Source organism: Tinamus guttatus, unplaced genomic scaffold, assembly GCF_059628265.1.
Source record: "Tinamus guttatus ecotype Peru unplaced genomic scaffold, ASM5962826v1 Tinamus_guttatus_pri_ptg000134l, whole genome shotgun sequence".
NCBI classification, from domain to species: domain Eukaryota; kingdom Metazoa; phylum Chordata; class Aves; order Tinamiformes; family Tinamidae; genus Tinamus; species Tinamus guttatus.
In genome coordinates this window covers 673,147-685,711 of record NW_028288668.1, presented here as the reverse complement: position 1 = coordinate 685,711, position 12,565 = coordinate 673,147, and the positions used below count along the sequence as shown (strand labels likewise).

The following is a 12,565-nucleotide window of genomic DNA, read 5'->3' as shown; positions in this document are numbered from 1 at the left end:
GTGGGGGTGGGGAGGAGGGCTCTCTTAAAGCAGCATCTACAAGGGTCACCAAGTATATATCACTTCCATACTGGCACTTTGCAGGAGTATGTAACAGAGCAAGGTATTTTAGTTGAAACATGTGGAAATATCTGAAAGAGATGGGTGTTGCAAGGGGAAACCTTAGACTTTGTTTCTCAATCCTTAGGTTTTTCTCATCAAGTCAATTGACTGAATGTTCTTAGATCCACATTGGTTATTAGTGCATTTAAAGGCTTTTGATAAATGCTAGGTACAAAAAAGCCGAACACTTGTGTATTTTATTTGATTCCTTAACCAACGACTTAACGTGACCAAGTTTACCAAGTTGCACTGCTTCCCCCTGCTGGAAACAGCTCTCTTCTTCCTGATGTCCTGGAGCACTTTCTTACTAGCAGAAGCTTGCGGATTTACTGGTGAGTTTGGGGATTCAAGGGTGCTTAGGTAAAACTCCTGTTTATCTTAGCCATTTTAAACTTGCTCTTCAAAAACATTCCTATGAGAAACATTACGTAGGCGCCTTAGACTTCTTTGTGTTTAGTACAATGCCATCTAAGGCAGAGCTCACTGTATAATGAGGGTATTTAAGAAAATCACTGCTTCCTCTCAGCCCTCCTCCAAAACCTGAAATATATGTGACTTATTTAAAAACGAGGTTCATAAAATCTCAAGATTAAGGATGTTGTATAAAATTAACAGAAGTTTGAGCAAGGAGGTAGGTATGGTGTTAAGCAGACATAAATGGACTAATTTTTTCCGTGTGGCTCTCGTCGCAGGTGTAGTAGCTGTCCTCTTCTGTGGAATTACCCAGGCTCACTATACATACAATAACTTGTCAGTTGAATCAAGAAGTCGTACTAAACAGGTAAGACATTGCCCTGTACCTTTTCTGTAGTCTACTGTCATAGTAGTCTCTGTATTACTGTTGGGCTTTTTTAAAGCATTTTTATTGCTTGGCCATTAATTTGAAATTCTTTTTCCTAGCTCTTTGAGGTATTGCACTTCCTGGCTGAGAACTTCATATTTTCATATATGGGTCTGGCGCTGTTTACTTTCCAGAAACACATATTCAGCCCAGTTTTCATCATTGGAGCTTTTGTATCCTTTCTCGCTTTGTGTGAGGTTTTGTATGTGCCTTTAAAATCTCTTCTGACCGTGCAGTTTCTAGCATGGTGATTAATTTGCGTGTGATACATTACAGGCACAATAATCCCAAGAATGGGCTTTTGTTACCCTTTTCATCAAAGTTGTAAGGCTTCTATGCCATAAACAGGCTCTGCAACTGAGCAAGTGCTAAAAGCCACCTAAATTCAGTTTATATGTATGTGCTTTGCTCCTTGTAGTCACAGCAGTGCAACTTCAGGCATTGGATTTTAAAATTCCCTTTCTGGCTGGGAAACGTAAGTATTGGCAGGAGGGAAAGGCATCGTCCTGTGTTGCACTTCCATCAGCATGAACAACCCGAGTTACCTTCTTGAAGCGAAGTGCTTGCTACTCACATGTGGTGAAGGACTACACCAAAGGCCACAACCCAAATAGCATGCTGCCAAGAGAGTTCTTCAGGAAGAGCAGTGGCTCACCAAGGCAATGTGAAATGGACTCTTTTCTGAAAAAAAAAAATCTTTTTAATCTTCATATTTTCTTCTAGAGTATTCTAGAGGGATTTATGAATGGCCTTCAGGACTCTGTTGTTTCTTATTTATCTTTTTTTCACTGTTCCTCTCCCATCCCAAATATACACCTTGCTCAACTGGAAAAATTACATCAGATTACATCTCAGGGGGGAGAGGAAGAGAATGGGGGAAGAGAGGGAGATGAGGGAGAAAGTGGACTTCTTCCGATCATGCTCGGGAGGGCTTAGGTGTCTGTTTTTCAAAGAACCCAAATCAAGGCCTAATTGGTGTATTTGTGGAAAAGAACTCAGGAAATCTTGTCCTTCAGTTGAAGGAAGTATGTTACATTATACAGTTTAAGCAGATGTGGCGATATGGGTATGAGATAAAATTAAAGTACTGTTTTCTGGACTCTTGTGTTACAGAACTGAAGAATCTTCATTGCTGTAGCCTGTTTTCTTGCTCCTCCAATTTATATAATGTGCTTCAATTTGGCAAGTTCTGTGTAAACAAAACAATGCCTTTAAGGAAGATTTATGTATTCTATGTATAGGATATATAGGCTTCCTGACCTTGAAATATATATTAAAGCAAAGTCATTTTGATTGATGTTAACAATTCCCTAAAACAAATGAAGTCATAGTTGTTTATCCGTTTTCTTCTTCTTTCTCACAATCTCTACTCTGAAGATGATTCTCTTTCTGTCTCTTCCTCCCTGCCTCTGTAATACTTTTCCTATCTCTCTCTTTCTCCCACTATGCTTGCTGTTTGCACATCTTGAAGTGTTTTCCTTCCTTTGGGAGGAAAGCAGCTGGTACTAGCACCCGTGTTTTGCTGCAAGTCTTTTTCCCTGCTGAAGTGACACAAGAGGCATCACCAACTGTTGCAGAGAAAAAGGTCTGACTTCTCTGTAAAAATAGGAATAAGAAAAACCCTGTTTCTTGGAGACATAATTCCCTGCAAAGTGGATTGCTACTTCAGTATTTAGCTGTGGCAGCAACCCCAAAGTGTCTATCATTCTTCTGTGGTTTTGTTTCTCTTCCGTAAGAGAGCTATTTCATCTCCTAATGTTGTTATTCCACTAGCAAACAGTGTTAGACGTTTTTTTCCTGATAGTGTTGGTGTCTTATAGGATTTCACCACCTTGTTGCAATTTGTTGCAACATGTTCCTGACTTGATAGAGAAAATGCTCCGCTTTCCATGCATTTACTGGAGCCTCTGGATGCTTTGTCACACTAAGGGGGTGGGAAACGCTCGCCTCTTGCTTTTGTTGCCTGGAATACTTTTTTCCTACTCTTTAGGAACTTGATTGTAGTGTTGACAAGTGTCTTTAGATTTTCTTCTTGTTACTTTCCTTGAATTCTTAAGTTTGTGCCAGCCAGTGGGAGACTTTGCCACTGCAGGAGCTGTAATGAAATGGCTGCTTGCTGGTCTTTTTCTTCAGAAATAGAGTCTGAAGACCGAAGTCTGAAACAGTCTGATGTTGGTGGTGATAGTTATCTGAAGTCTGATTTTACAAGTAAAGTCTTCATTTGTATAGCTTGTAACTTTACTAGATATGCCAGTGTGCATTAAATAGGTTGGTTGTATTGGTTGTTAAATTTGCCTTCTATACTACAATGAGCTGTGTATGCACAACTGTGAAAATTGTGAAACTGTGAAAATTTTAATATAGGCAAGGATAACATAAACACTTGATATTGTTGTGTAATTTTCTCATTAAAACACAGATTTTTGTATTAGAGCCAAATATCAAGAACTGTGTACTTCAGGAAAATGAGATCCTTAACCCTCAGCTATGAACAGGTTGCAATCTTTCTGGGCAGAGCTGCACACATCTACCCTCTCTCCTTCTTATTGAATCTGGGCAGAAGGCATAAGATCAGCTGGAGCTTTCAGCACATGATGATGTTTTCAGGTAAGAACAAAAATATTTGCTAAAACAGAAGTTCTTCTTTTTTAACTCATGAGAAATTAATAGAAATACCTCCTCTTTTTGTAATTTGTGTGTGTTTCCTTACTAGAATACTTGTAACTGTTCCCACATGTGAGTAGCCTGCCCTCAGGTATTTTTCAGCCTTTGCAGAAAGTGTCATGTCTGAGAAGAGTTGAAATCTTGGAATGCCAGGTTCTGGCAACCAGCAGTCACCTCAAGCTATGAACAGAATACTTTTGTTTGAAATGTTGAGCATCTCAAGGGGATGAGGGAGTTGGGAGGCATCTCTTCCTGAAAGCTTATTTCTAGGTGAGATGATACATGTATTGTAGAACATGTATCTGCCAAGATAATCTAGAGATGTTTGAGTATCCTCTCCTACAGAGTTGGAGAAAACAAGGTATTTGACTAAGAATTTATTTACTATTTCTGTCACACAGAAGTCTTGAACTTTCTTCCATTTCCAGTAAATCATGGAGTGCATATCTATGTGCATGTGCATCTTCTTCCCTTACTGCAGAAGTGCATAAATGCCCTTGCTGCTAGAGTTTTGTAATCCAGGAGGAGTATATTCTGCCTATGAGTGTGGTGTTACCAAGAAACCTTTTGCATCTGATAGCTTGTTCATATCGAGAATTCATGCTTGAGTTGCAGAGGCAAATGGAAGGGTTTGCATTTTCATTTACGTTCAGGGAGCTTTTGATTTTCAAAATACATTTTGCTGTTATCTAAAACTCAGTGTCTGCATTAGTTCCTGCCTTTCTGTAGTGCTTGCAAATACTGAAAGTTACAGTAAAAATATCAGGGCAGAGTGGAAACCTTGTTTTTATGTCTGAAGTGTTCTGGGTGGTAGATAGCTGGTGGCAGCTCCCATGAGCTATGGGAGAACAATCCAGAAGCAGCAGGTAAACCTGCTAACTGAACTTCTGTGAAACAACCTGAGCCCGGTGTTTTCCACCATCGCTTTGCATCCGTCTGGCCAGGAAGGGAGCAAGGAGAGATGCTATGTTACGATGAGGCTCGGATGCACTTCTGAAGCTCTCCTATTTCTCTTGCACAGGTCTCCGGGGAGCCATGGCATTTGCTCTGGCCATCCGAGATACTGCTACTTACTCGCATCAGATGATGTTCTCAACGACTCTCCTTATCGTCTTCTTCACCGTCTGGATTGTGGGGGGAGGCACAACCCCCATGCTCTCCTGGCTGAACATCAGGTCAGTGCCCAGGAAACTCCACTTCTCAAATGGCAGCCGTACTGGGCAACGGTAGTCCTGCAAAACTTGTTTGATGCTTGCTTAGAGGTGTTGCAGGTATTTGGAACAGTGTTAGGTACAGGAAGGAGGAAGTGCAAGCTGGAGCAGCAATCACGCTGAATACTGCTGGGATTCACCCTGAAGCTCTCTGGTGCCATGTGAGTAGGGATCTAGGCCTTTGTCAGCACAGCAGGATAGGGAATAGCATTGCCTGATGCAGCAGCCCCTGTATGAAAAAGATAGAATTAGCCTATCCAGCCTCATATCTAGTTTCTTTTCCTATTATATTAAGACATTTCCCTGTTTTCTGGCTCCTGGTAATGCTGTTTATAATACTTCTGCTCCTGTTTTCCAAGTTAGCAGGAGTCTTTAATGGGTGGTACTAAACAGGATATACTTTGAACAAGCATCCAAATAGATTTGACATCATTTTAGCAACTGGGATAATTGAGGTCCTGGTTGTGGGACCTAGGGAAATGTTAAGCAGTGGGATTATAACTGTTTCCTGTGTAAATTCTGAATAACGCTTGGATACTTTAGGGCTGTAAGTATGTGCATGGTTGAGGCTACTTACCTGCAAACTGCTGGAGAATTTTGAATCAGTCTGTTGTTAAAGAGCACATATGTTTCCATTCTGCAATGGCTTTAGCAGTTGAATAACAGGGAGAGTAAATAGCGGAATTAAAGCAAAGCACACTGTACCAAACCCTCCAGTGCATTTTACATGTGTAAGTTATGTATGCTCTTAGGCACATGAAAGCCTACTTACTTTGTATTACATTCTAGTTGTACTCCACAGAATTTGTCTCCCGCTGTCTCATAGCAGAGTAGGGAAAAAAAATCTTAAATCATATAATCAGTGTCAGTTTTAAGAAGAATTGACAATTCTTAATGATTATTGTTGCATTCAAAAAACTAAGTGAACTGCTTGGCAGGACAGGCGCTTTCTAGGTTGAAAATAGGATGGATAGAATTCCCAGGAACGTTTAGGAACCCTTCTTGCTGAAGTCAGGCTGGACCTGATCAAGACTTGCTGCTAAAATTGTCAGGATCTGTGTGCTGGGATGAGCTTACTAAAAACTCTGAAGTGTCACTGTGACTGACATCGTGTCAAAAGGAAATGCATTAAGAGTTGGACTGCTCTGTGCCAAGAAGACAGCATCGGCTGCAACCTTTGGCATCTGCCTGCAGCCTGAAATGGGCATTACTACAGCAGTGATGACAACAGCTTGACTCTATCACAGCAAATATTGGGTGTGCTCTTGGAAAATCCTGGCTCTGTTTGATGGAATCTGTGTGCATCTGTGTGCTAACCAATCTGTTTCTGCCCTTCAATGCAAGTTGCAGATGTTTGGCAGGTACCTCAGGCAGAGGCACCACTTGCGTTTAGTCACGATCTCGTATTGCTAACGAGATTATGCACCCACCTAGTCTCAAAGTCGCAGCAAAACGGTTCCAGTGCAGCTGTGTCATTAAGGGTCATGAGATACCACGTGATAACGATATTCCTAAGCCCAACCTGACCAGTTTTGTTGCCATGTGAAAACTCTGAAATGACTTTAGGAAGATACCTGGAGTAGGTTCCACGTTACCTCTCCGTTAGGCATCTTTGGCAGCAGAGTGGCTTTCTGGCCAGTAGTGGTATGAAAGAAGAGCTGCACTAACACACCTCAGCAAGCAGGGCAGGCCCAGGGTCTCCTTACCCAGCAGGGTGCATGGGCTGTGTGAGATGGGAGATGTGAGAGAGCGGGCGCTGAGGTTTGGTGAGCAGGGTGCAGGTGGGAACGTTTCTTGAAATCTCATCGCAAAAGTGATTGAGTGGTGTGTGGCAGGATCTGCCTGCAGCCTTTGCATTGACGTGAGACTATCTGTTGCCTCCCTTGGAATCCAGTATATTTCAAAGCATCTTCTGAAGCTTCCTGCCATCAGGGCAACAAAGCAGACTTTAAGAGACTTCATCATAGATGCTGCTCTCCTGGGCTTTCTGTGCTTCTTCCAGTACCATTTTTGTTGAGGGAGCATCGGTGAGTATTTCCCAGCTTGTCATCAAGCGAATGGTTACATGAAGCAAGGGGGAGTTCACTCTGCCTCAAGTGTCAGAAGGCAGCCCCCTGAGAACAGTCAGCCGCCACCTCTGCCCTAGGTCCTTCCTTCAGCTGTCAGCAGAGTGACAGGACTGACTGCCAGAATATGGCCCAGGTTCTGGCCACAGGGATCTTGTTTTGAGATGACCAGAAACGTTACCTGTGTTGTAGGCACGGCCCATTCTCAATTTATAGGTTTCAGCAGGTCTGTGTGGTGGCAGTGAGAGCTTTTGTTGTGGTCTAGCTCAGAAAACATCTTGCAAAGGCACCCAAGAAGGTGCCGCTACTACTTGAAGCAGTCTGGCTCCATAACGAGACTTTGGAGCGTGGCTGTGGTGTTGTCCCTCCCGCCTGCAGGGGTGACCCCTCTTCATTGCAGGCTTGCCCTTTGGGTAGGTTCCGCTTGCAGGAGGGAGAACAGTTGGGAACATGAACCAGCACTGTGCTCCCATTCCTGGGGTAGCTGCCAGAATGCAGTTGGCTGAAATGCGAGTTGTTATTTATTTTTGAGATGTACCTGCTCTTGTTGTAGGTGGTGATTCTAACTTTCATTTGTTTGTCATGGTTAAGAGAAAAGCAGCAGTCGACTTGCGCATTGAGGGAAGGATATCTCGCAAACAAGGGAATTCCACGTGGAAATTGTTATGGGGAACTGCGTGGCTCTGTCTCCAGCAGCCCTCATGGGCCCTGCTCCGTTTATTGCTGAGGCTGCGCTTTTTCAGGAGGCCGGTGAGAAGTGAGATTCGTGCCAGGAGGTGGCAGCCACGCGCTGCTGATGAAGAGTTAGAAACACAGGGCTGGTGCTACAACCCTGCCTGCTGCGAAGCAAGACCTGTCCAAGCTTAGACCTAACAAAGGGACAGAAAAGGAGCAGTGTGCTGTCCCTTCCGTCCCCTTCAGCCGGCGCGAGAGCCAGAGGGAGCTGAAGTCCCAGGGCCTCGCTCAGCAGCAGGCGTTAGCGCTGCCTGCTCTGACATCCTGGCGCGGAGGCTGACAGAGCCCCTGGCACCCACCCGCTACATCAGCTTGCTGGAGGCTGGGGATAAGCTGTGCTCGCACACCTGGTTGTTCAGCAGGAAAGAGACGGAAAGATAAAAAGCTGGTTTGCTTTCTAGGTTAAGTAAATGAAAGGGAATAAGAAACTAGTGCCACTTTTGTGTTGGACTTAAATGTTGGGAGTCGTGTTGTGTCCAGCTCCTGTGTGAAACTCACGTTTCTTCTGCCCTGGTTGACTTCAGCCTTGGGAAAGCAAAGTGCTCTTGGGGTGGCCACTCTCGTGCAGCAGGTAGGTGAGGGCTGGGGGGTGGTTCAGCCTGCGCGTTGGCTGCGCCGCGGCAGCAGAGGCCCTGCAGCCCCTGCCCGTCTGCGGAGGGCTTCCTGCGCGCAATTGTTGTTATGGTTATTTAAAAAACAAACAAAAATGTTTGGGGATCTATTCTCTCCAGCAATGTGAAATAAAAACAGAAAAGTAGGTCAGGGAAGGAGAAGCTAACGTGAAAGTTAAGTTTTGCATAAGTAAAAAAACAGCATATGGAAAAAGACAGGTAAAAATGCTTAGCTCCTTGCTCTTGCCCAGCTCTGCCTTTTCTTGGATACTCAGGAGCAGGTGCATTCCCAAATTGGGTACGTGACCACTACGCAGCCGTCAGGTGGGAATGGGCGGCCAGGCAGAGGGCCCACAGTTGGGAGTGGAGACCTGAGCTCATTGTGCAAGTGGGTGGGGAAGTGAGATCACGGCAGTGAAATCCGAGCAGAAATGCTGGAAACGTTACATGTTTCAGGTTAAAGCACTTGATATCAAGCAAGCCTAAAACTTAACGCCAAAGCTAGGATTAAACCCATTATGTTGTTTGATATTTCTTGGCTATCAGTGGGACATATTCAAGTATCTGAATGGTAAACAGTGATGGTTTTTCCTAGAAAATAAAGCTTGTCATGGGCACTAAAGTGAAAGATGAAAACTGCAGTCTTTCTTTCTTATTTATTTATTTATTTATTTATTTTTGTGATGACTAAAGCCGAGAAACAGTTTCCTGCTTAGTTTTAACAGCTTCAGCAACTGCAGAGCCCTTAAAAGCATTGGCAGAGCTCCTCTTTTCTGAAAAGTAACTTCTTCATTTATTTACTTATTTCATTATATCACTGGAAAGAAGGGAACGCCCAGGGTTTCTACTGCAAAATAATGTTTAGTCGTTTCTCATTAGGGATGGTTGACCCCTTTTGGCACTGGTTCCTTTCATGCTGAATGAAGCAAGCTGTGCATTGAAGCCGTCCTCTCTTTCCCAAGCTGCTTCAAATGAGGAGGGTTGTGTCCATTATAATGAAGTAATTTTAGTTATACTTAGTAACCTTTTCATAAGTCTTATTCATGAGCATATGCATACATTGTATGTATACATATCTTTCCATTAAAGATATTTTTGGGTGTCTTTCTCCAAGAAAAGTTGAAGGCTGCACATTTCATTTCTACTTTTTATTATTATTATTATATTTAAAAAATGCACCTTGGACACATGGGAACTCTCACAGGGGAAGTCAGTTCACGTAGCTTTAGCAGCAGCCCCCATGACTGCTAGCAGCCTGATGGCAGTCTCGGGTTAGGCCTGTTCTGGCTGGTGGTCCCCCTGTTAGTTGTCGGATAAACTGTGCATGCCCTGAGTACCGCGCTGCACCGCACTGCGATGCCCGGCAGCCACTGTCGATACTGGCCTAGATCCTTGTGTTCTGTTTAGGGTCTTTGAGCGGGAAAGTGTTTGATGAGAGGCTGCCCCTTTGCAGCCTGTTTTTTCTGTTTCTCTGCCAGATAGAGCAGATAGATCCTCTGGGTTTTATCCTCTGCAGCCCCTTTGCCCTGCCCTGCAGGGCAGGCACACGAGGCAGTTGTCGTCCCTTTCCCTCTGCCATCCTTCCTCATGCACTGCTTTTCCCAGTCATCTGGCCCTGTCCAGTTTTTGCCATCCTCCTGCCCCCCATCTCCATTCCTCAGTCATGAATCTCTGTTTTGGGGGCTCAGTGCAGCTTTACTGGGCTGACCTTTTGAGGTTGCTGCTGTTTTTCTCCCTTGATAGGCGTCCTTTGCACTGTTTGGAAGTGAGCACAGGAGGTGCTTCCTTATCTCTGCTCTTGCTCTCTGCCCCCTGGCAATTCCCTGTGAGGGAGGGCGTGTGGGGCAGGTCCCGTCCAGCCTCGTAGGAGTTGGAGTGAAATCTGTAGGAGTTGGAGTGAAATCTGTTTGGAGCGAATGGGAGATAAGGGTGGAACTGGCAGGGTCTGACAAGCCTCAGCAGGCAGCTTTGAGAGTCCTTACCTGGGGCTTGCTTAGGTCAATTAAAGGCATCCTAAAACCATCCTTAAGTAACTTTCCCTAGTTCTTGGAGCTTTTTCAGTGATTGAGGTTTGGAGGTTTGTTTGGTTTTTGCTTTTTAACATAGGGCTGGGAATCTTCTTCTTTCACAGCCACCTTTCAAGAAACAGTTGAACTCTTCCAAAACAGCTGAAACTTGCCAGAAATGCAGCTCTCAATACAGACATCTGGGAAATGTCAGTATATTAGCTTGGCACAGGTACAGCATTAAGGAAGGAGTCTTAGAAGGGAAGTTATTAGGCAGCTTTTAGTTTTTAGCTTTTGCCAGACATGCAGTGCTGGCCTTATCTGAAGATGAGTCCTCAGACTTGTAATGTGGCATGGGAAAGGCTCATGAACTAAGATTTGAAAACAAATCCATCCAAAGTCTGGTGTTTGCCTGTCTTCGAGGATTGCACTGGTGCATGCTCTCGGTTCGGCCAGCCCACGGCCTTAATTCTTTGGCTCTTCACGACGCGGGTCTGCAATGAGGATGCAAATCCCTGCTCTTTGAAAAGTGGGGCCTCTGAGGATTTCTTAGCGTGGACACCAAGTGATTAATTATTCCCAATAATCTTTCTCTTGATATTAGCATAAGCAGTATATAATTAATGTCATATGCCCTTGTGAAAAACTGTAGGGGGAACAATTTGTAAAGAGTTTACATTGCAAATATTAGAAACCAAATGTGCCTTCACTGAGGATTTTCTTTGAATACATGGAAAAGATGAAGCAAGGAGTAAAAACAGTATCTATCATGACTGAAGATTAATTATGTGAAAAATTGTTAGTCAGTGGCTACATAAATCCCTCAGTTTATGTATGTGCTTACCAGGTGTGTTTGACTGCTCCTTCCAACACAGAAGACTGTGCTGATGCCTTCTCTCGTGCATGCATAGTTTCTTATGACTTCAGTTGCTTTCTTTCTCTTTTAGAACATGTGCAAATCTTAAGGAGTAGGAACTGTATCTTAGATTGTCTCTATCTCCATGTAGTAGCTCTCTGAAAAACTGCTAAATTTAATTTTGTGGAGAGGCGGAATAGTGAGTATCATATCCTAAATGTAGGTGTTTTGCCAGCTGGGTAAATGAAGAATATTACCGGAGATGTCAATCAAGTTAACTTTTATGATTTTTTTTTTGGTCACTTTTTCATTATTCTGCCATTCTAATTCTTGTATGTTTTGCCTTTCCTCAGTTGGGTAGGGGTTTGGGATTTGTTTTGTTTTTGTGGTTAGGCTGCTCTGTGGAGCTACCATCTCATGAGCATTTTATTATTTGCATTCCATTCTTGTACTATGCCAGAGTCGGTGACCACGTTGCATCGGTGGAAGAGATGAACGAAAGCCGCTGGCTGTATTTCAGGTGACACTGCACTCCCCTTGACCCCACATTAACCTGGTGCTTGGCTTTCTTCATCTCTGTAACCCTAAGCGTGTGCTCTCTTCTCGGGGCTCTGGCATGCTGCTGCAGCTGCTCCTTTTTGCAGGGTGCCAGGGATATTCCTCGAGTCCGGGTCCATCTTGTAAACTGGGAGGGTGTGGATCACACATCAAGTCCTTTTCTTTAGAAAACATCTTTAACTTCTGGGTCTGGATGATTTATGGATTGAGACCATTTTCTTTGGTCTGAGAGGACTTGAAAACTGAGAAATCACGAATGTGATTCTGTAATCCCAGATTACACAGATATTCTTGGAATTCCTTGGGATTACTTCCTCTAATCATTCAGGTTGGACTTCCAGGGGTGATATAGTCCAGCCTTTCTGGATTGTATTTTAAAAAAGAAAGAGTTGTCAGATTGCTCCATAGGAAACACTAGTAAGAGTGGAGATGCCTGAGACTCCCCATCTCCTCTAGGGAATGGTCTAGAATTGATAGACAACTGGCAGTTATAGGGTAGTGGGTGTTTGTATGTGTGTGTACATATAATTTCTGGGGGGGACCAATGGAAAATTTTTTGTGTGTCCTGTCACACTTCAGCACTCCCAGGCAGCTGCTTGAATTGCCAGGGCTGCATTAAAGCAGCTTGTTCTACCAGTGTGAGAAATATGACCAGCAACCTTATGCTTCGTTCCTAGGGCTAAAGCCTAGTCCTTTTGCCATTACAGGGCTATTAAAAAAGCCTGAAAAGCTGTTTATGTCCTTAAACAGAAACATCAACAAAAAAAAAAAGCTTATTATGAAGGAGTGGAGAACTATACTGAAATTTTACGTAAGTTTTACTATGGAAGACCCTTGTCTATGAATTATAGTAAACTTCCCAGTTCAGGAATAAAAATAATGACTAAACTGTATATACTAAATATTAATATTTAC

The 12,565-nt window shown here is 43.5% G+C and overlaps 1 protein-coding gene across 1 annotated transcript in view; it reads left to right on the top strand.

Annotated features, from left to right (window-relative positions):
* Positions 1-12,565, top strand: part of SLC9A7 (solute carrier family 9 member A7) — a 63,903-nt gene that overhangs the window by 37,373 nt on the left and 13,965 nt on the right. The window contains exons 8-13 of the mRNA XM_088521850.1: positions 329-434; positions 795-883; positions 1,003-1,116; positions 3,439-3,550; positions 4,629-4,782; positions 11,553-11,612. Coding sequence (XP_088377976.1) covers positions 329-434; positions 795-883; positions 1,003-1,116; positions 3,439-3,550; positions 4,629-4,782; positions 11,553-11,612 — 635 coding nt within the window. The remainder of the gene's footprint in view (positions 1-328; positions 435-794; positions 884-1,002; positions 1,117-3,438; positions 3,551-4,628; positions 4,783-11,552; positions 11,613-12,565) is intronic.